Source organism: Triturus cristatus, chromosome 7, assembly GCF_964204655.1.
Source record: "Triturus cristatus chromosome 7, aTriCri1.1, whole genome shotgun sequence".
Taxonomy (NCBI): domain Eukaryota; kingdom Metazoa; phylum Chordata; class Amphibia; order Caudata; family Salamandridae; genus Triturus; species Triturus cristatus.
This window is the reverse complement of record NC_140590.1, coordinates 695,170,852-695,193,822: the sequence shown is the minus strand read 5'-3', so window position 1 is coordinate 695,193,822 and position 22,971 is coordinate 695,170,852. Positions and strand designations below refer to the sequence as shown.

Below are 22,971 nucleotides of genomic sequence, written 5' to 3'. Positions count from 1 at the left end.
CACCCAGAAGCCTGGCCGCCTCCACTCGCCGAGAGCCCCGCTCTACCTGAGTCGCTCTGGACCCACGAGTCTGGCCGTCCCGCTTCCCTGTCACCTGCCTGCTACTGGAGCGCGCTTGGTGCCCTTTCGCCCTCCCGCCGGATTTCTAGTGGGGAAGTGAAATCCAGCCTCGGACGGCCGCCCGTACGTCGTAACGTATCCGGCCGCCCCGCTTCACCTCCCAGCCTGAGTCTGACCGTGCCGCCCTCCGCAGTGACCTCCCGCACAGTCCGTGTCGGAGGCCCTGGGCCGCACCTGTCTACCGAGAGCCGCCCGCTGAATTCTTGATCCGGAAGACCCACGAGGTGCAGAACCTGCATCTCTCCTGAAGACTCGTCCAAGCACATCGCACGTTCCCAGGTACAGTGAACTCTCTATCGGACTCGGGGTCCGCAACGTTCTGATTTCCCCGTATCACTGTACCCTGGGTGCCCTGCGCATCATCGTGACTGGACCGACTCAACCGAGCCCTGTGAAGCGCTCGTGATCGAATAAGTTACCAAAGACAAGAACAGTGCCTAATTATCATCTTGTGGCTTCCATTTCGCAACCGTTATTGATGGTCTTGTACATGCCTGCGTAACAAAGAATCTTTTATATAAAGCATCCGTATTTTTGATACAACTTACGCCTGGTGTCCGTTTGTGGGGGATCATTGTGGTTTACTGTGTGTGATCATAAATGCTTAACTGACTAGCACCCTGAAGTTTAGCCCTGACTGCTCGCGCCACACTACCTATAGGGTGAGCAGGGGTTGTTCTGAAGGGGTAATTCCCTCGCCCTGAATAGAAGAAGGGACCGCTGCTTGTCACAAGTACCTACCTGTGCCAACCAGAGGTTCCCCATTCTAACATTGGTGGCAGCGGTGGGATTTCGAATTTGCATTTATGATTTACATACAGTGAATTATTGATCACCACGTAGAGCAGACCTAGAACGCAGCCACAGATTGAGTGACAGTGGTTGCTAAAAGAAAAATCTCCACCTTAAGAAACCATGCCTAGCTCAGTCAACGGAGGCGGAGCGCCCTCTGTATTCTCTGGAGTAGAGGACATCGATTGGGAGCCCGAGGCACTGAGGAAGTGCACAAATGATGTCCTGAAGGGATATCTCTCCAAGTACAGAATCAAGCAAAGTGGACTAAGCAACAAGGATCAGTACGTGACAGCACTGAGAGCCTGGCACGAATCAAAGTTCCCAGAGAATGCCCGGGAGGTGATACCCCCCGAAGGTGTGTTTGAGCCTAGCAGAGGCCTGTCGCCAGAGGAGTTGGCCGACAGGAGTGCCGCCCGAGCACACGAGGTGGAGATGGCAAAACTGCAAATGGAGAGAGAAAGGCAGAAACTGGCCATGGAGCATGAGGTAAAAATGAGGGAGTTGGATCTCAAGGCCAGGAGTTTAGACAACTCACCCTCTGGTGGCAGCAATTCAACAGAGTCAAGGGTGCACATTCCTAAAGATGTAGTCAAAGAATATTATAAGCAGGATGATATTGGGCAGTGGTTTAGGGCCTATGAAGTAGCCATGTCCTCCCACCGGGTCCCTGAGAAGGATTGGGGAGCGGGGTTGTGGGGAAGGTTCCTGAGTGAGGGGCGGGACACACTGCTAGACCTCCCCTCTGATGTCCACACATCCTATCCACACATGAAGGAGGCTCTTATGACAAGGTATGGGTTGACTCCTGAATTGTACAGACAGAGATTTAGGGATTGCACCAAGAAACCTGGTACCACTTATGTAGAATATGTGACCTTTTTTTGCAGAGCGCTGGATGGTTGGGTGAAGGGTAGCAAGGTGGATGATTACCAAGGGCTGTTTGATTTAATCGCATGGGAGCACTTGTCGGATAATTGTTTTCCTGAGCTACGCCAACACCTGATCGATAGCAAGCTGTCCAACCCGAGGAAGCTTGCTGAGGAGGCGGACCGCTGGATCAGCACCAGGGTCCACAAGGGTCCCATGGGAGCCCCGCCAAAGGTGTTCAGGGTCCCCAGCAGAAGAGTGGGGGGGACAAGGGTAAACAGAGGGAGTTCTACCAAGGGCCCCAACGTAATTCCCAAGGGAACCAAGGGAAAGGTTCTCAGCCACCCCCACCCCCGAAGCAGACCGGGGCCCCGACAGGTAACCCTGTTCAAAGAGGGCCCCTCAGATGTTACAAGTGTAACAACCTGGGGCACATTTCCGTGGATCCCAAGTGCCCCCTGTATGGTAAACCAGCACCCTCTGGTGCTCCACCCCCCAAGCAGGTGAATAGTGTAGCCTTGGGGAGGGAGATAGACGTCCAAGGGGCGGGGGATCCCGTACAGATGACCCTAGTCTCATTAGGAGACCGTGAGATGGTCGCTGAGGCCCAGCTGCCCCCCAATACTCAAAAGTATGGGCAGTGGGTGACCATAAATGGCAAAAGGGTGGGGGCTCTTAGAGATACTGGAGCCAGTGTGACTGCTGTCAAGCAGCACCTGGTGTCTCAAGAGCAGGTTGTCCCGCACGCATTCTGCCGTGTTGTCAACGCTGACAACACCGAGAGTCAGTGTCCAATGGCTCAGGTTCCCTTTGAGTGGGGGGGGGTCTCTGGTACTCTGCAAGTGGCTGTGAGAGAGGCCATGCCTGTTGATTGTCTCCTAGGTAACGATTTGGAGAGCTCCCCTTGGGAAAAGGTGGAGAAGACGACTCACCTGCGGATGGTGGGCTTGCCTGATTGGGCGTGTGTGACCACCCGGTCGATGGCAGCCGGTAGGGGTGTTGAAGGAACCCTGGAGCCTGAGGGAGAGGCCCAGGAACCGGCCTTAGAGAGAGGGCAAGGGAGGCACGGGAATCCGGCTCCTGACGTTCCCACGGCCCAGGAGGAAGCAGACCTTGAGGGGGATGCCCTGGAGCCTACCGGGGAACAGATAGCCGAACTGGGGGACCTGCCTGAGCTGACCCATTGGCAGCAAGAAGGAGGCCCCACCAGGGAGGAATTCTGCAGGGAGCAGAAAGAGTGCCCCTCTCTAGAGGGTATGCGGCAGCAGGCTGCAGCCCAGGCCAATGGTGATCAGTCCGGAACTCACTTGATCTACTGGGAGAACGACCTCCTATACTCCGAGCCTAAGGTTGCTGAACCTGGGTCAGCCCGTGCGCTGGTGGTACCCCAGAGGTTCAGAGCCTTCCTACTGGGGCTGGCTCACGACGTACCGTTAGCAGGACATTTGGGGCAGGACAAGACCTTTGAAAGGCTTGTCACCCACTTTTATTGGCCCCAAATGCGCAGGAGTTCTGACACTCACTGCAGGACATGCCAGACTTGCCAGGCAAGTGGCAAGAGTGGAAGGAAGCTGAGAGCTCCACTCCAACCTTTCCCTGTGGTCAGTACCCCATTCCAGCGGGTGGGGATTGACATTGTGGGGCCACTGGACCCCAAGACAGCCATGGGCAACAGGTTTATCCTGGTCTTGGTGGACCATGCCACCCGGTACCCTGAAGCCATCCCTCTGAGGACAGTGACGGCCCCCGTGGTGGGACGGGCACTGATGGGAATTTTCTCACGAGTAGGATTCCCTCTAGAGGTGGTGTCTGACAGGGGGACCAACTTCATATCGAAATATATGAAGTCCCTTTGGCAAGAGTGTGGTGTAACCTACAAGTTCACCACACCTTACCATCCCCAAGGAAACGGGTTGGTTGAGCGCTTCAACCGAACCCTGAAGGGCATGATTATGGGTCTCGAGGAACCCATGAGGCGTAAGTGGGACGTCCTCTTACCATGCCTTCTCTTTGCGTACCGCGAGGTGCCACAAAAGTCTCTAGGGTTCAGTCCCTTTGAGCTTTTGTACGGCCACCCAGTACGAGGACCTCTTAGTCTGGTCAAGGAAGGCTGGGAGCAATCTCCCAGGAAACCTCCCCAGAATGTATACAGTTACATGCTGGCTTTCCGGAACCAGACTAGGCGTTTCAGGCAACTTGCTGAGGCAAACCTGGAAGCCAGCCAGGAGGAAATGAAGCGGTGGTACGACCAGAATGCCACTCTGGTTGAGCTTCAACCTGGCCAAAAAGTGTGGGTCCTGGCCCCTGTGGAGCCTTGTGCACTCCAGGACAAGTGGACAGGACCCTTTGAGATTGTGGAGCGCAAGAGTTCTGTCACCTACTTGGTGGACTTGCGGTCTCCGAGGAACCCCTTAAGGGTCCTACATGTCAATCGACTGAAGCCCCACTTGGAGAGGTCCGAAGTGGGCATGCTCTTGGCCACCGATGATGGGATGGAAGAGGAGTCCGAGCCTCTTCCTGACCTCTTGGTAGCCTCAGAGCGAGACGGGTCAGTGGATGGAGTTAACCTCTCACCCACCCTGACCCCTGAGCAACAGGGTGACTGCCGCCAGCTGCTGGGGCAGTTTCCCGACCTGTTCTCCCTGGTTCCCGGTATCACAAATTGGTGCGTCCATGACGTGGATACGGGAGACAGCTTACCTGTGAAGCACAAGGCCTACCGGGTAACTGACAGGGTCAGGGCCTGCATCAAAGAGGAGGTCTCGAAGATGCTTGCCCTAGGGGTGGTTGAGTCCTCCAGCAGTCCTTGGGCCAGCCCAGTGGTCTTGGTCCCAAAGGCTGCAGCGCCGGGTGCCACGCCCGAACTCCGGTTCTGTGTGGACTACCGAGGACTCAACTCAGTCACGAGGACTGACGCGCACCCCATCCCCAGAGCTGATGAGCTCATCGATCGGTTAGGGGCTGCACGGTACCTCAGCACGTTTGACTTAACGTCTGGGTACTGGCAGATCGCCTTGACTGATGGGGCCAAAGAGAGGTCCGCATTCTCTACGCCAGATGGGCATTACCAGTTCCGGGTGATGCCCTTTGGGATGAAGAATGCCCCTGCCACCTTCCAGAGGTTGGTCAACCAGGTGTTGGCTGGGCTGACCGAGTTCGGCGCCGCCTACCTGGATGACATCGCAGTGTTCAGCGGCACATGGGAAGAACACCTGCAACATCTCTGGGAAGTGTTGATGGCGCTGCGCAAGGCAGGCCTCACGATCAAGGCAAGCAAGTGTCAGATCGGGCAGGGTTCAGTGGTGTACTTGGGACACCAAGTGGGGAGCGGCCAGGTGGCGCCCCTCCAACCCAAAGTTGAAACCATCCTGGCTTGGGAGCCCCCAAAGACCCAGACGGAGGTGAGGGCCTTTTTAGGACTCACCGGGTACTACAGGAGGTTTGTCAAGGGGTATGGCAGCATCGTTGCCCCCTTGACAGAGCTGACTTCGAAGAAGCAGCCCAGAAAAGTGATATGGACTGACACCTGTCAGAAAGCCTTCGACACCCTGAAAACTGCCATGTGCACGGCGCCCGTGCTCTTGGCTCCTGACTTCTCCAAAGAGTTCCTGGTGCAGACGGATGCATCAGAGCATGGTGTAGGGGCTGTTCTCTCACAGATCACTGAGGAGGGCTTTGACCAACCCGTAGCCTTTATTAGCAGGAGGCTACTTCCCCGGGAACAAAGGTGGAGTGCGATAGAACGAGAAGCATTTGCTGTGGTCTGGGCGCTGAAGAAGCTAAGACCCTACTTGTTTGGGTCTCACTTCCGGGTTCAGACCGACCACAGGCCCCTCAGATGGTTGATGCAAATGAGGGGTGAGAACCCAAAACTGTTGAGGTGGTCCATCTCCCTACAGGGTATGGACTTTACGGTGGAGCATCGCCCTGGCACAGATCACGCCAATGCTGACGGTCTGTCCAGGTTTTTCCGCCTTAGTGATGCAGAACTCCCTGGGGTAGGGTAGTTCTCCCCACTTTTCAGCTGGAGGGGACACGTGTTAGACCTGGCACCATTGGCGTGGGTCACCCTTCCATTTTTGTCTGTGCCTCAATGTGTTTTGTGTTGGTGTTAGCTGCTCAGGGCACTGTGCCACTGCCATCCAGTGCCACAGTGCAAGTGCTCCCTATGGTAAAATGTATTATGTGAATTGACTTCCACGTTTGGTTTATTTGGTTTACTATCAGTCCCTAGTAGAGTGCACCAGGGGTGCCAAGGGCTTGTATATCCAAATGCTGCTAGTGGGCTTGCAGCACTGGTTGTGCCACCCACCGAAGCAGCGGGGTAAAATGTGTCTAGGGTCTGCCACTGCAGAACCTGCGCGCGGTCTCGTACCGTCGCGCTGACTGAGCAAGTGTCCCCACATGCCAGTCCCTAAACCTTCCCTTAACTACATGTTGGTCACCCCTCTGGTAGGCCTAAGCGCAGGGTGCATTGTAGGCATAAGGTAGGACATGCCCTGATGTGTGTGGCATGTCTTAATAGTGAATTACAGCCATTTTCGTTTTTCACTATTGAAGGCTACCTGCTCTCCATAGGCCAGAATGGGCTGCTGGGATCGCTACACGCTGTGACCCCAGTGGACTCCGAGAGCATGGTAGAAAGTCATGTTTAGTATGCCTGAACTCGGGATAGTAAAATACATCTTTTAGTAAAGGTTATTTTAATATCCTGGGTTTGCAAATGCTACTTTTAGAAAGTTAGCCTTTGCGTGCCTGACCATCTCAGTCCGCCTCTGCCGTGGGTGTGTGTTCTGCCTAGCAACAGTACAGGAGCAGGGCTGGGGGATTCCAGGAGACAGGTTGGCTGCCAGGTGGTGGGTAGGGAGATTACCCCAGGATGGGTGGGAGGAGTGCACCCTGACTCTTGAATAGACCTGTGCTCTGCCACCACAAAGCCGGCGCCGCCCCCTGTGGAGCGGCTGATGTCTCTGCCCTGCTGCTGAAAGGAACAAGCCAAGTCACCACAACAGAGTGCTCCAAAACTGGACTGAGCCAGGCCCAGGCCCCCTGGCGCTAAAGAACAAAAGAATCCCTGTATAAAAGTAGGAGCCTGGCTCCTAAGAAATCAGATCCAGATTGAACCACGAAGGAACTCTGCCTGACTAGAAGGACCTGGAAGAAGCTGAAGGAGGAGTAACTTTCCCTGACCTAAGGGACTGGCCTGCAGTAGGTGCCTTGCTAAGGAAGGAGAGGAAAAAGACTGAAAGAGACTTTTGCACTTTGTTCTTCAACTATCTCCAAGGGCTTGGAAGAAGAGCTTGCCCCCTGAACTGAACCCCAGGACCAGTGGGTTCACCGTGTCTCCGCTCGTCTGAGAATTCGAGCCGTGTGCTTTCTCCCGCCGGAGTGCCCTGCGCACCTTCGCATCCCTCCTAGGGCCGTGACACCCAGAAGCCTGGCCGCCTCCACTCGCCGAGAGCCCCGCTCTACCTGAGTCGCTCTGGACCCACGAGTCTGGCCGTCCCGCTTCCCTGTCACCTGCCTGCTACTGGAGCGCGCTTGGTGCCCTTTCGCCCTCCCGCCGGATTTCTAGTGGGGAAGTGAAATCCAGCCTCGGACGGCCGCCCGTACGTCGTAACGTATCCGGCCGCCCCGCTTCACCTCCCAGCCTGAGTCTGACCGTGCCGCCCTCCGCAGTGACCTCCCGCACAGTCCGTGTCGGAGGCCCTGGGCCGCACCTGTCTACCGAGAGCCGCCCGCTGAATTCTTGATCCGGAAGACCCACGAGGTGCAGAACCTGCATCTCTCCTGAAGACTCGTCCAAGCACATCGCACGTTCCCAGGTACAGTGAACTCTCTATCGGACTCGGGGTCCGCAACGTTCTGATTTCCCCGTATCACTGTACCCTGGGTGCCCTGCGCATCATCGTGACTGGACCGACTCAACCGAGCCCTGTGAAGCGCTCGTGATCGAATAAGTTACCAAAGACAAGAACAGTGCCTAATTATCATCTTGTGGCTTCCATTTCGCAACCGTTATTGATGGTCTTGTACATGCCTGCGTAACAAAGAATCTTTTATATAAAGCATCCGTATTTTTGATACAACTTACGCCTGGTGTCCGTTTGTGGGGGATCATTGTGGTTTACTGTGTGTGATCATAAATGCTTAACTGACTAGCACCCTGAAGTTTAGCCCTGACTGCTCGCGCCACACTACCTATAGGGTGAGCAGGGGTTGTTCTGAAGGGGTAATTCCCTCGCCCTGAATAGAAGAAGGGACCGCTGCTTGTCACAAGTACCTACCTGTGCCAACCAGAGGTTCCCCATTCTAACAGCTTCCTTGTGCAGACATGTGTAACTGCGTCCTTTATTGCACACAGACACGTAACTCTCCATCCGTTTTAGCACACACAACAGATACATCAGCCTGCTGTATCGCACGAATGTGTGTACGGCCGTTCTTTCAAGCACACACGCCATGGGATGCTCATCTGCCAGTTTATGGCAGTCTCTCTTTGTCACATGCCAGCTGTTTCCGTGCCCGCTGACTGCCAGCAGCGGCCTCGGATGCCCTTGCGTTGCATATGCAAATCTCATTTCCCCATCGCCACCAAAGGGCCCGCGTCGCGAGCTCGCACGTCACTGCTTTTATTTCCATACCGTGCAGACTTCATTTATCTCCCCTGTCCGGCTCATCAGCAGAACAAGATGTTCCTGTGTCATTGAGACAATCGTCGCGCGGCCATCAGAGCAGTTGCATCGCGAAGTACGAGGCACCTCAAGATGGGGGCCACGGGGCAAGGCGGGCCTGCTCAATGGAACTTTGCTGGGTTTGACCCACGCTAAGGCCAATGACCTTGGGGGCTCCAGATGAAACTCTTTTTGAGATTGAATTTGATAATCTCTTGCCATCACTTACTGTTCCTCTGCAGGACGTCACTGTTCCTCTGCAGGACGTCACTTCCCGTTCTTCTGACCCCGCTATCACCTGAAAGAAGGTGATCTAGAAGTGCCGCGCCAGTTCCATGGTGACCTGATGAGAGGGGATGGGAACTGAATGGACCGCAGCAAAGTCCGGTAGGGGCACTGCATTTCATATTGTAGGGTGTCAGGGTGGCATGAGACCAGTCACTGTCTTTTATACCGTCACAAGTCCTTGCACTGGCACAAACGCTCGTCTAGGAATAGTTGCTGTTGTAAAAGTGTGGAAAGTGGAGGCTAATTTTCATTTCTGTTATTGTCGCGAGGGTGCCGCGTTTGGAATACGTTTTATTGACAGGACAAATGGATCAAGAGTTGTTTGGATCTGCTGTGAGAGCCCAAGACAATATGTAGGAGGTATCTACTAAGGTCAAAGTTCACCTGCTGTCTGAGAAACCATTGTCTAGATAATTGGCTTACAACCTCAGTCATTGATTTGTGGCTGTAAATCTGTCCCATCCGACGTCAAGACAATTCCGAACACACATAATATTTATTTATTTAAACGTTTCGTGTGGCGCTACATTAAACTGAGAGCTGCTTCAAAGCGCTACATAAATAGGCTATGGAGCGGTTAGGTATTTAAGGGTAATAATTGAGGATCGCATGTGTGCCTTTTAGGTTCCCATTGACTTATCTGTCGCAGCCTTGCGTTCGTGAGTTTGATGTAAACCCCTTAGTGCAGGACCCATGACCTCTGACCCAGTCGTGCTCTTGGCTGGTGCTGATACTGGTTTAAGAGTCTGGCCTTACCAGTCTGAGGGGAGGTTAGCTTAGAGGCGTTCAGGGAAACTTCTCACCTCTATCTTCTCTTCCTCATGCCCCAGGAGGGCACGCTTCTTAAGAGCTCAGCGGTAAAGACTTTCAGCACCGTGGACAGTTCCATGGTGCTGAACTTGTTATGAACCGATCTAACCAGCCAAAGGATAATACCATTTTTTTCTTTTTTATTTATTTTTCATTAATGGTTTGCTGAATACAAGTAGAGCACATGAGAAAAAACCCCATATAAAATATGATATGTAACACCAATAGAACATGTATAGTAGTAAAGACATTCACTTGAAATTGTCTCGACGAGTTAGACCAGCCCACCAGTGGTGTATGTGAGATAAGCCTGGAAAGAGGACTCGTTGAAGTCTTTCAAGCTGGAGTATTTGGGATAAGTTTGGAAGGGGGTTGGGTGGAGTAAGGAGGAGAGACTGATAATTAGAAAGGGGGCGTTTGAGGCTAGCAATTGAATCTATGCAATCAGAAATAAAGCAAGCAATTGAAAAAAGAGATCTTCAGTTCAACAAGATCTTCAATCTCCCATTGTGATGTGTTTTGTGATGGGTGACAATTTGTGAATGAGCCTTTTGTGTGATGCTGTGTGAATCATTTCTAGCAACCAGTCTTCATGCATTGCTGGTTCAGCTGGTCTCCAGGGTCTGGTGAAGTATTTCTTTAGTACTGGCAGGAGGTAGCAATCCTGCTGTCCAGATTGGTAGTCCTGCCATATCAGGGAATGGTGGCAGTGAAGCCAGAGGTTGGATGTTCTATCCTGTAGATCCTTTCCTGGTAGCCCATACTTCACTCCGCCCTGTAGCATGGCATGAACATGGCATATGCAGTACGTCACAGTCTGAAGTGTGACACCTCCAGCACTCCCAGTCAGGGCTGAGACTTGCACAGTGTTGATGAATAGTGTCCTGTACCAGTTGTGTATCACTTTGAGGAGGTTGCATTTCAGTTTTCCTCACGCAGGCATTTATCACTTGCCAGCAAAAGATGGGACCAGTTGTTGTGTTGTCAGCGTAAGGTTTTTGCAACTGGATTCGTATATGAAGGTTGCAGCACGTTCCCTGTTGCTTGGGAATGGAGGCTGAAGTAGCCTGTCACACATACCTGAAATCATTCCTTTGTATGACCTCCACTTGTTTATAAAGGATAGAAGTGGTCAGGTTGAGCGACCAGTGGTAACCCTATTACAAGAGAGTGGAAAGCCAGAAGTTAGTCGAGACCCGGGCTTGGGCTGAAGAAATAAAGCAATAAATCTCTTTTACTCAGGTTCAATTTTAGACTTACTCGGCTATCCAGGCTGTGCTCAGTGAGAGGCAACTCTGCAGTGATTGGTGTCTGCTTCTGATCACACCTAGATATACATTGGGGTATCACTGGCGTATTGATGGATGACAGTGCCATGGTAGGCAGCTGGATCTTCCAGTGGCTGCATGGAAATATTGAACATGTTTGCTGGTAGGGCACAACCCAAATGTTCTCTCTACTGCACTGTAAACCCCTCAGGAGCTTTCTGCTGACACCATGTCGATCAGCGTGTCCTTGGTAGGTTCGGCTCAATATGTGTTAGAGGCCTCCTGCTTGTGAAGAATGTACTCATGTTGTTTCATGTGTGTCTCATGAAAACTCACACAGTGTGTCTTTTGATGATTTAACATCCGCCCCAGCCCCCACCTCCAGCATGACGTTCTGCAAGGTATGCAGTTGAACATGTTTTCGATGTATATGTTTACCATCAACTTGTTAACCCCTTCCATGCTGCGCAAATTCCGCCGCTGTGCTGACGGTTTCTTGCGCGGGCGTGGTCATGACGGAACGGTTCCGTCATGAGCACAGCTCAACCGTGGCTCATGACGGAACCGTTCCGTCATGAGCACCGAAGGGGTTAATGACCCACTCAATGTAAGAGTGACATTTCTGACTTCCTTATAATAACCATTATAAATCTTTCCATTTGATAAATTCACCAGCCACAAACTGAAAAAAAACTTTCAAAACAATTTTTTTCATTTTCTAAGCTTAAAGAGAAATGTATTTCTACTGTCCTTACTCCACTAAACAAGAATGTGAACTCGTATCTGGCTTTTAAGGATCAAGCAGCCCACACTCATATGGAATTTCCTTATTCTGATAAATCTATTCCTTCATATCCACAGGCTAATTGATAATGGCCCATACATAAAATATTTGAAACAGTGCACAAGAGCGAAAAGCAGAAGCCACTAACATAAAATGTACAGGAGTTTTAAAAGAAAAAAACCACTTCTTAGATTAGGTTACACCACTAATTTAGTATACCACCTGAACTCGGGACAGGTCAGGCTGTGTATTCTCAAGTTGCCTTCCTCTGGCCCTCCCGGTACCCTCCATGGATCCTGCAACTTTAGGCCCCAAGGAAGTGAACGGTCCAGTGTAACCGTACGGCCATGGAAGTGCCGTCCATAGCTCTGTAGCTGTCCTTGGTGCTGAAGTTTCATTGTAGTCCTCATGGAGCCTGGGATTGCAGATGACACAACACAGTTTTTCGACACACTGTCCTCCCTCCAGACCTTTCACGGGATTTTACAGGTGTCGCATATCACAGGTGCTGAATGTTACAATGTCTGCAAAAGTATGTTAGCATAGCTTGTCGTATCCATGCTCAAGGTTTTGTGGTGCCTACACCTGACCAGTTTATTGAGCGGTACTGTCTCATTTCTCGGCAGTCATGGTAGGATTTTCCAGTTTTGGACTGAAGAACAGACCTGCATTTTTCAATCCCAGAATCCAGATTCGAGATTGTTTCCCTGATGGGCTCTCATAGCACTAGCCATCTTGGTGCCGGGTCTGGTGGCTTAGTGGACTAATACATTCGCTGCAGGGGCCTGTTTTAGGCCTCATCGTCACAGGTTCAATTCCCGGCAGGTTCACTCAGCCTTTCATCCTTTCTGAGGTCATGAAATGAGTACGATTGAGTTGGGTAACAATAAACATATGTTATTCAGCGCCAAGATGCCCCTTTGGGGGTGAATGTGCGCTTTACAAATACACGTTATGTTATGTTGGTGTTCATGCCCTTGAGAAGGCTTAGCTTTGGCTTAGCTGTAAAGGTTTAGGCTTTACTTTCTCCTGTAGCCCCCTCTACTACACCCTCTCAGGTGTGGTGAGCGGGACTGGGGTGATGGGGAATATAGAGGGTGGGAACATTATAGCAACTACTATTGTCAAAATGTGGCTTTGGTGAAAAGGCGAACATGTGTAAGACCTTAGTGTGTGCCCATCTGAGGCTAGGGATGGATACAGTGTGTGCCAGGGCGTAATCCTACAGCGCATGTGGTGGGTCATGCTCGCCAGCTCTACATCAGACAAAAGCAGAGTGCGCTGGAAGGGTTTCTGGGGGGAGCTGCCCCTTGGAAGGAGTGGTTGCAGACCACAGGCACACTCTAGAGATCTCAAGGCCATGTTTGAAGAGGTCATTGGCAGGTAACCAGGCGATGACACTCCCCAGTGGTCACCTGCTTATGACGTCTTGCTGATTCTTTTGGGACCGGCTGCTGAGTCTTCAGCATGACTGCCCCGGTTCAAGGGGCAGCCCCTCAGCTCTCCGGAGAGCAGCTCACATGTTCCTCAGCTGAAGCCAGTCTCTCCTTTACGAGCATGCTTCCAGGGCTGCTCGTACTTCACGCAGGCTGAAATGAAGGCCGGGATCCCGGAGAAGAATTTCACCCCGCTTAATCACGGCGACTGTTACAAGAAGCAGAGCCACATTGGGTCCATGCCTAAAGCAGGTTTAATAATCTGCCTTGAGGTAGTCAGCAGTTATCTATGCTCAGCTTGTGTCAAATGTTTTTACTGCCCTACCACGCATCTACCAATCGGAAAAGAGCATTAGTTGTAATTTTTTTAATTCATCCTTCATTCCCAGACTAGTTTGGGGGGGCGTAAGTGGGACAAACCTAGGTTTGGACACCATTCTGTATAATTGCATTGCTTCCCGACCATCAGAATTTCTAGACTCGATCTCAAGCAAGAACTTGACGTCCCCAAATGCTCTGCATGTTCTACTGAGAGCCACAACTGTAACACTATCTAATCTTTTCTCTCTCTCTCTCTTCAACGCGTCCTTTCTTTTCCCTCCTGCAGATGCGCCGTGGACCGTGTTCCAAGCCAATGTTGATCCAGAGTCCACGTCGATAACCGTCAGAGGCCTCATTCCCGCGAGATCCTACCAGTTCCGCCTCTGTGCCGTGAACGACGTGGGCAAGGGGCAGTTCAGCAAGGACACGGACAGGTAAGACGGGCGCTGGCGGCAGCGCCACTCCAAGATTTCTTTGCATCGGGAAGCAAAGGGTCAAAGTGTACATCTTGTCCTCATGACTCCGTCGGGTAATATCCGGCCACTGCAACTTAGGGAGTGCTAAGGATATTTTTACAAAAGCTCTCCTGTCTGGGGGGGTTTCCGCACCGTTAATTATTAATAATCAGTGGTCGGAGGGTTTGTGGTGACTACTAGGAATGACTTGGACAGACTCGCGAGAAGCTACTGTGATCTTCTGACAGGCCGGTGAGCTCTGTACCCAGTCAGGCAGGGTCGGCCTCGTGTCAGACTTGCATTTGTCTCAGCAGAGACCCTCTCCATTTAGTGTACTTACAGTTCGTGAAGCCTCACTGTCCGCAGGGATGCAGTGCTACCCAAGCTATACACGCGGCGTATTTAAAAAAAAAAATACAAAAATGACAATTTTTGACCTTGCAGTGCAGATAGTTTTAATAGGCCAAATCAGATTGTAGTTACTAGATTTAAAGACCATCAAGGCCCATTCCTCGGTGTAGTTATTTTTTTGTTTAATGAAATGAAGTTTGTTACTAGAAACACATTCAGTATAATTAAACAGTATAGTTACATTATTATCAGAGATAAACAGTACAGTTAAAAAGTTACCCATTTAATATAATGTCATCATATAACGCAGTATTGCTGCGGTAGCACACTCACACCGATACGGAAGGGAATCCCGTGCATTGTACATTTTGTATTTTTTGCGATTCACAAGTGTTGAAGGTGCTTGAAGAGAAATGCCTCCGCTGTTGGTATACTTATTTAGCAGCCGCACAGACGAAATATACTTGGCGGGTTAGTATAGTAACACACTTACCATACCCACATAGTGAGTGCATTCACACGTTCAGTACCGCACAGAGTCAGGGAAGTTGCACAGCTAGTATGGCCATGTAGTACGGTGCCACAGTGAAGTTTCAGGGTATTGACGCTCCAAACATACCTGCTCAGTGTAGTCAGGGCTTGTACCACTCCATAGGTGGTGGAGTTGAAGGAAGATGAAACCAGTCATAAAGGTCGAGTTTGTCTGCTGAATTGTACTTTACAGAATAACTCCGCTATACTGCACACATTGCATCACATAATATTGCATGCCCTACACCGACCAGGTCACTGCAATGCAAGGTAAGGATTGGTAGCATAGTTTGCGAATGTATTAGTTAATGTGGTGAGTTGGGCAGTGTATTATTTACCCCAACTGTGTAGTTAGCATTTATATACCGGATGCAATATCATTGTAGGCCGATATTGTTGTCCATGATATAGTGTCATACAGCTGTATATTAGGCATAGGAACAATCCCAAAAACATAATGTTTGCATGCAGTTATCAAACCATTCATCTATTTGCATGAAAAACAATACTGACCACTAGCAAGTCTTAGCAACAGCCACACCCAGGCCCAAAGACGTTTAGCAATGCGGTTTCTCCTATTCTCTTAGACACAATGCCAATTTTGAGACCATGCTAGTGTTCTGGTGCCCTTTGTGGAGACACTGTAAAGCAGCTGCCTTCAGTGACTTTAAGGTAGTACGGCTGCTGAGATGAGTGCATGTGGACATATGAGCACCTGTCTATTCTTTCTCCAGGGTCTCTCTTCCAGAGGAGCCACCCAGTGCTCCACCCCAAAATGTGATCGCCAGCGGAAGAACAAACCAGTCGATTATGATACAGTGGCAGCCCCCACCCGAGAGCCACCAGAACGGCATCCTCAAAGGATACATCATCAGGTGGGTCTCCCGGAGCACCTGCTCTCTCCTGCGGCTTTATGTTCGACCCCCTTACATCATAATCCTCTCTCTTTCTTCCTCTGTCAGTCCGCTCACCTCAATCCTCCTCCAAACTCTAACCTCTCCAAGGCCTCTCCTGCGCCTCCATCTATTCCTCCTCACGATTTCACTACAAAACAAAATATTTACTCCTTGACATAGTGGCCGACATACTTCCTCAGTTTTGTTTTCGCTCATTATAGCTGTTGTGTGTTGCTAGGTGCACCATAAGCTCTTTTACTTTCAACTCATGCCAGCCATAGCACTCATACAAGCCACTAAGAGAAACAGATTTTTGATTCTTAAACAGCTGTGCGAGACATATCTACAGTGGCACTAATTTTGCAAAAAGAAGCAGTTCTGATCTCGTTTGAGGTTTGCAATGAAAATATCTGACATCCTCAGAAAACAATCGACATCTCACACCTCTTGCATGCGTATTGGCCTTCGTCTAAGGACACACTTTGGTGTTTTTGGACTTACTGTAGCAAGGACCTTGTTTGGTCCAAATGTACCGAAAAGGACCTGTAAACCCTCTACTGATGCTCACTTACCGTAGGCCGCTCTGCCCATCTGAATTTGAAGGTTTCACTTTGTATGCCAGGCCTTTTTCCTAGATATTGGTGCAGAAGAAAAGTACTTAGCAGGATTAGAATGTGACATTCTCTTATTTCTACTCACTGACATTGTAACCTGAATACTGTTTCTTGCAAAGATTATCTGAAATTGTCTTATTTTTCTTGCCTCTCCACCGGTAGTTGTGATCGAGCGGGCAAGGCTCACTCTAGAGGGGGGGGGGACTATAGGTTTGAGGTGAGATACAATATGGCACAATAGTTACCAAACTTAAGGCTTAAGTGGCCCTAATGCCAACTTAGGTGCATAAAGGCTTTTCACTCCCAAATCGGCATTACAAGTAATGCGTAGATTTTGCACTGTCTTCCTGATTTTTCGTAGCACAAATTGTTTTCTTTTAATACATGTCGACATTTGTGCCCTTTCAAACGGTGTGCCATAAAAGACCACAAGACTCTTCGATTTGCTGCTAGAATAGTTGGAAACCTGCGGTATCACTGCATTGCCCCCTACTCCGCCCTGCAGAATTCATAATCTGGAGGTTGTACTAGACTGGTATGAAATACACCTGCCATTATTGGTAATTCCCCAGGTGGCATTACCGACTGGTATTCCACCACACCACGGAATGATTCCCTTCATAAAGCTACATCTCTAGATGATGTATTTCTTAAAGACACACTTCTTTACTGCACATTTTAAATGAATAGAGGAGATTAACTAGCACAAAGTAATGAACATGGGAAGTGCCTGTCATCATTGGACCGCAAACGTGTTTCATTGTTATACCATTGGTCCAACACCCAACTCAGGATACTCCTAGGTTCTGATTTGTCTTCCAGTAAACATTTACATGCCACGCCCACTGGAGAGGTACACAATGCACATAGGTCCTCACCTAGTATAAAACTGTAGCTTTGGTTTACATAGTTTCTAGGTAGTTAAGTAGTATGAGGCCACACTACTGAGCATGTGCAAAAATAACGTCATTAAGGGTAGGGGAACTAGAGCATTTTAAGATAAAGTGTTTCTGACCATATTCTCAGGCGTGCTGCAGAGCATCGAAGCATTAGCTTTTGCCCAGTGGTTGGCACTGCAGGGTGCAGAAGTGTTCACGAATGCCCACAAGTGCTCAAGCTAGTGGGTGCACCCAACATCCCTGGGCATTCTAGCCTAGGAGCTTCCACTTCCAAACTTTGGGGCCGATTCACAGAACTAATCTGAGATAACATCCTAAATTTACTACTTTTGGTACTCACAGAAGGCATTTAGTAGTAGTGGAGAAGTGTAGCTCACTGGTTAGAGGAGGCATACCCTGAAGCAGAGATCAGGCCTGGGACCTGGGTTCGATTCCCGACGCGGCAGTGTCCAGAACCCAATTGTCCACGGACTCGATAATTCTTGCTTCGGTGCCAACTCTAAGCATGAGTTCACACTATGCAGCTCTGGGCAACAAGCCTGCTTAATCTCCACAACGGCCCCCCGCGGCGGGATGCCTGGCTTTCACCTTGGGGATACCCAGTATGGGTTATCTTACAGGGAAAAACCAGGACGGGTTCCCAATGCAAGCGCCAAGATGCCCGTAGGGTGATAGTTGCGCTCTATAAGTACCCCAATCAATCAATCATCAGTAGTAGTAAAGTTAGGACTCCTAACTTTACTACTACTAAATGCCTTCTGTGAATACCAAAAGTAGTAAGTTTAGGATTTTATCCCAGTTTAGTAGTAGTAAAGTTAGGAGTCCTAACTTTACTACTACTAAATGCCTGCTGTGAATACCAAAAGTAGTACGTTTAGGATTTTATCCCAGTTTAGTAGTAGTAAAGTTAGGAGTCCTAACTTTACTACTACTAAATGCCTTCTGTGAATACCAAAAGTAGTACATTTAGGATTTGATCTCGGATTAGTTCTGTGAATCGTCCCCCTTGTGAGTTATTTGTTATTTGTTAGGTGTATTTGTAAAGCGCGACATTCATCCTACAAGGATATCACGGCGCTGCCAAAAATAACAGTAAAACCAAGGCATTAACCTGAGAACATATTGGTTATTCTGGAGTAGGGAATAGTGCAATTTTTAGTTTTTTCTTGAAGATGGAATAGGAGTCCGTGAGTCTGAGGTTGATCGGTAGTTCATTCCAACATTTCGCAGCAATATGTGAAAAAGCATTTCCGCCCATTCTGGAAAGCTTAATCCGAGTGGTGGCTGCTTTGGCTGAGGCTTGCGAACGTAGGTTCCGCGCTGGAGCATAGAACTTAATTCTATTTCGTAGAATGTGAGGGCCTGTATTGTGGAATGTTTTATAGGCAATACATAGCATTTTGAACATGGCTCTTTGTCTCATGGGCAGCCAGTGTAAAGCTCTCAGACAGCTTGTGGCAGAATCGTACTTTCTCTTATTGCAAACTGCTTTTGCTGCGGCATTCTGGACCAATTGTAATTTTCTAAATAAGTAGTCCGACATTCCTACAAATAGCGAATTGCCATAATCCAGCCTGCTAACTAGTAACGACTGGACTAGGATCTGTCTACATTCAAGTGGGATCCAGGGGAAGACCCTTTTCAATCTTTTTAATATGGCAAATCCTTTGCCACATATTGAGGAGACATGGCATTTCAAAGATAGAGTGGTATCCATCTGTATTCCTAAATTTCTAGCAGACGATGTGGGGATTGGTGGAGAGCCTAAAGAGGTTGGCCACCAAGAGTTATCCCAGAGCTGTTTGGCCCCACCAAAAAGTAGAATTTCTGATTTGTCAGCGTTCAGTTTTAAATAATGGCCGTGCATCCAATTGGATAGCTCTGACAGGCAGTTATGTAATCTACTTTTGGCGTCATTATCTCCATTTAGGGTAACCATCAGCTGAGTATCGTCAGCGTAGGAGCAGATATTAATGCCCCATTTCTTGCCAATTAATGCCAAAGAGGAGACATATACATTGAACAATGTTGGGCTCAATGTAGCTCCTTGGGGAACTCCATATTTAATCTTACGGGGGGTAGAGGTAAAGTTGCCTAAACAAATAGACTGGGATCTGTTTGATAGAAAAGACTCCAGCCAGTTTAGGGCTTTACCCTGTATTCCTTTTGTGGCAAGTATATGAATTAGCAGTTTATGGGACACGGTATCAAATGCCGCTGATAAATCAAGAAGTATCAGGGCAACCGTTTTACCTTTATCGACCTGCATGCGAATGTCGTCCATTACGGCCAAAAGCGTTGTTTCTGTGCTGTTGTTAGATCTAAATCCTGTTTGGGAGACATCGAGAAGTTTGTTGATCTCTAGATAGCTTGACAGTTGTTTTGATACCAGTCTTTCTAACACCTTCGATAAAAAGGGGAGCTGTGAAATGGGGCGGTAGTTGGCTGGATCGTTAATATCCGCACCCGCCTTTTTTAGTAATGGAATTACTGCCGATTTTTTCTAAACTTCTGGAAAGACAGCTTGCTCCAGAGACTGGTTAAGAACTTTTGTGACTGCGGGGCCAATTATGGGAGTCAGTTGGGAAAAAATAAAGTGTGGGCAAACATCCCATGGTGAGCCAGATTTAATTTCTGACATGGCTTTAGTGATCTCATGAGTAGATTTAATCACATGAAAATCCTTGGGTGAGTAAATCCCTTTAGAGAGCCAAATTAATTTATTCCAAAATCTGGATTTGCACTCGCAAAAAAGGCTATTTGTGTGTATATTTTACAATTGCACGCCCTTGGTGTAGTTTGTCACACTGAACAAAAGATATGTGCAACAGTACATTTATCCATCCAATGTCAAATTATAACTTTCCATCTCATCTCTGCCTTTCTATCCTCTACCTCATCAGCTTGTTTGTTTCCTTTGTATTTATGACTATTTCTAAGTTCGTTTGTTTTATTGAGGAGTTTTTGAAAGCACTGTGTGTCCCCTTTGACTTGCTTCACAGTGTCTGACAGAAGCAGAATGGAGTTTGATGAGGGAGAGGAGGGTGGAGTGCAGGCGGACATTGTTACAGATCAATGTCCTATTTATGTCGTTCACAGCACCAACTGTGTGTTCAATCAAGGTCCTCCCTGCCTCCCTTTACTTCCCTTGGTACAACACTCAGATCTCACATTGTCTATGTGTCCTTCTTTCCTGCCTCATCTGCTTGAACTGACAGCCTGCGCTTCTGTTTGCGCCCCACAGGTATTGCCTGTCCGGCTTGCCGGTCGGCTATCAGTACAAGAACATTTCCAACCCAGACGTAAACAACCTGCTCCTGGAGGACCTCATCATCTGGACCAACTATGAGATTGAAGTAGCTGCTTTCAACAGCGCCGGCCTAGGCGTGTACAGCAGCAAAGTGACGGAGTGGACACTGCAAGGAGGTGAGTGGAGGACAAGGACCTAACTGTGTAGAGAGATCAGTCAGGGAATGAGCCTGCTGTAGGACGGTGCTTAACCTGCAGGGCACGGGTTCGATGCCGGGTTTATGTGACTCTGCATTTTATCCAGTCCTATTGTGCGGACAGCAGTGGCGGATGGTGAACTTTGAAAGTGGTGGGGCATTATACATGCCTGTAGTTCAACGCATTTTTTTCAAAATGTGCCTCACTCATACTCACTCTCTCTCACATTTACTCTCTTCCCCTTCACTCATTCTAACCCACTTACTCATTCTCATACTCACGCCCACTGACTGTTACATACTTACATACTCACTAATCCACATTCTCATTTACAAACACACTTACACATACTCAGCCTTCCACATCCACTGACTCTAGGCCATGGTGCAACTGCACCTGCACCTCCTGCACCATTGATAGCTACACCCTGGACTCACTTCCACTCCCTTTCACAATCTCTAATCACTCCCTCTTTCTAACTCACTCACTCCTTCGTACTCACTTTCACTTACTAATAGACACTCGCAAACACACACACACACTCTTTCGCTCAATCCCATTCACTTTAAATCACTCACAAACGCACTCATACACACATTCATACATGAACAGAATTACCATTTGTTTACATACCTTGCTTCCTTTACAGCAGAGTAGAAATCCGGTGCTAGACGTTTGAACCAGCAAACCCTGATTCCCAATGAGGAGGCAGCCTGGGTCGCAAGGGAAGGTTTGAAAAGAGAAAGACCCACCTCAATCTCTCTTTCAGCTTCTTGAAAGGACTGAAATCACAACCCTAAAAGAAACTGGGACAGAGCTGGGGATCCTGCCCCTGCGGCTCTGTTTGACTTCTCGTTAGTCTCAGGGATGCACTGACATGCACCCTGACGGCCACACTTTAGCATATATGCTCTGCTGCCTGAGGCACGCGCAGTCTGTCTGCTAAATAAAATGGATTGTGCCTGTGCGAGGGGACCATAGTTGAACCGCGCCTCTCAGACATGTGCAATCCAGACAGCCACCTACAGAGTGCTGTGTTTTAACAGCACTCAGTAGCCGGACCATGCCTGAGCCTATCAGCCCCCTTCCTCCTGCTGCTCCCTGAAGCCCCTAGCAAGGAGCTGCCAGACTATGTCTATGGATTGCCCTCAGAGTAAAACACACTGCATTGAGAAAGCAATATTAGAGTGTGAATATTAACAAATGAATGCTCACAAAGTGTCAGAGAGAAGTAACCAAGCAAGATTGGTAATCAGAGACGAGCCCAGGCACTCTACGGGCCCGATTCACAGAACTAACTTAAGACAAAATCCTAAACTTACTACCATTTTGGTATTCACAGAAGGCACTTACTCATTTTGGTATTCACAGAAGGCACTTACTCATTTCGGTATTCACAGAAGTTAGGAGTCCTAACTTTAGGACTCCTAAATGCCTTCTGTGAATACCGAAAGTCTTAAAATTAGGATTTTTCTCAGTTTAGTAGTAGTATAGTTAGGACTCCTAACTTTAGGACTCCTAAATGCCTTCTATGAATACCGAAAGTCTTAAAATTAGGATTTTTCTCAATTTAGTAGTCCTAAGTCTACTAAATTGAGAAATATCCTAATTTTAAGGCTTTCGGTATTCACAGAAGGCATTTAGGAGTCCTAAAGTTAGGAGTCCTAAACTTAGGACTACTAAATTGAGAAAAACCCTAATTTTAAGACTTTCGGTATTCACAGAAGGCATTTAGGAGTCCTAAAGTTAGTAGTCCTAACTATACTACTACTAAACTGAGAAAAATCCTAATTTTAAGATTTTCGGTATTCACAGAAGGCATTTAGGAGTCCTAAAGTTAGGACTCCTAACTTCTGTGAATACCAAAATGAGTAAGTGCCTTCTGTGAATACCAAAATGGTAGTAAGTTTAGGATTTTGTCTTAAGTTAGTTCTGTGAATCGGGCCCTACGATTTCTCGTGGGGGAGGGTCTTAGATATGATTCTTTTAAGTACATTTTACAACACCTGAATCTACATTTTTTTGGGGATGCTAAAAAGTAACATTAGAAAATACATTTAGACAGAAATAACATTCACAGGCTGGCCTCCCAGGTCAGGCGCTGAAACAGTGTTAAAGCCAATGACACGCAGGATCTCTGAGTAAAGAGCAGCCAAGAAATGGACAGAAAGGGTTGACGTGTAAAATGCAAATTTGTAGAAGTCCTAACCAGCTAAGTTTGACTTGACCGCCTGTACCCCATCCCTGCCAGCCTGTCGGAAAAATCACATTGTTGAAAATGCTCACAACTCATTTTTATTGTAGATTAGGTTTTTCTCGGTGTTAAAAAAGTAACAGTGTGAAGAGGTGGTGTGAAGGAAGGGCTCTCTTCATCCGTTGACGCCAGGCAGTGTCAGTCCCGGTTTTGTAAGCAGC

The 22,971-nt window shown here is 48.6% G+C and overlaps 1 protein-coding gene across 8 annotated transcripts in view; it reads left to right on the top strand.

Annotated features, from left to right (window-relative positions):
* The window catches only part of SDK2 (sidekick cell adhesion molecule 2), a 1,027,095-nt gene that overhangs the window by 843,815 nt on the left and 160,309 nt on the right, over window positions 1-22,971 (top strand). For all 8 annotated transcript variants that reach the window (XM_085617351.1, XM_085617350.1, XM_085617348.1 and 5 more), the window contains 3 exons: window positions 13,650-13,797; window positions 15,435-15,575; window positions 20,354-20,535. In XM_085617351.1, coding sequence (XP_085473477.1) covers window positions 13,650-13,797; window positions 15,435-15,575; window positions 20,354-20,535 — 471 coding nt within the window. The remainder of the gene's footprint in view (window positions 1-13,649; window positions 13,798-15,434; window positions 15,576-20,353; window positions 20,536-22,971) is intronic.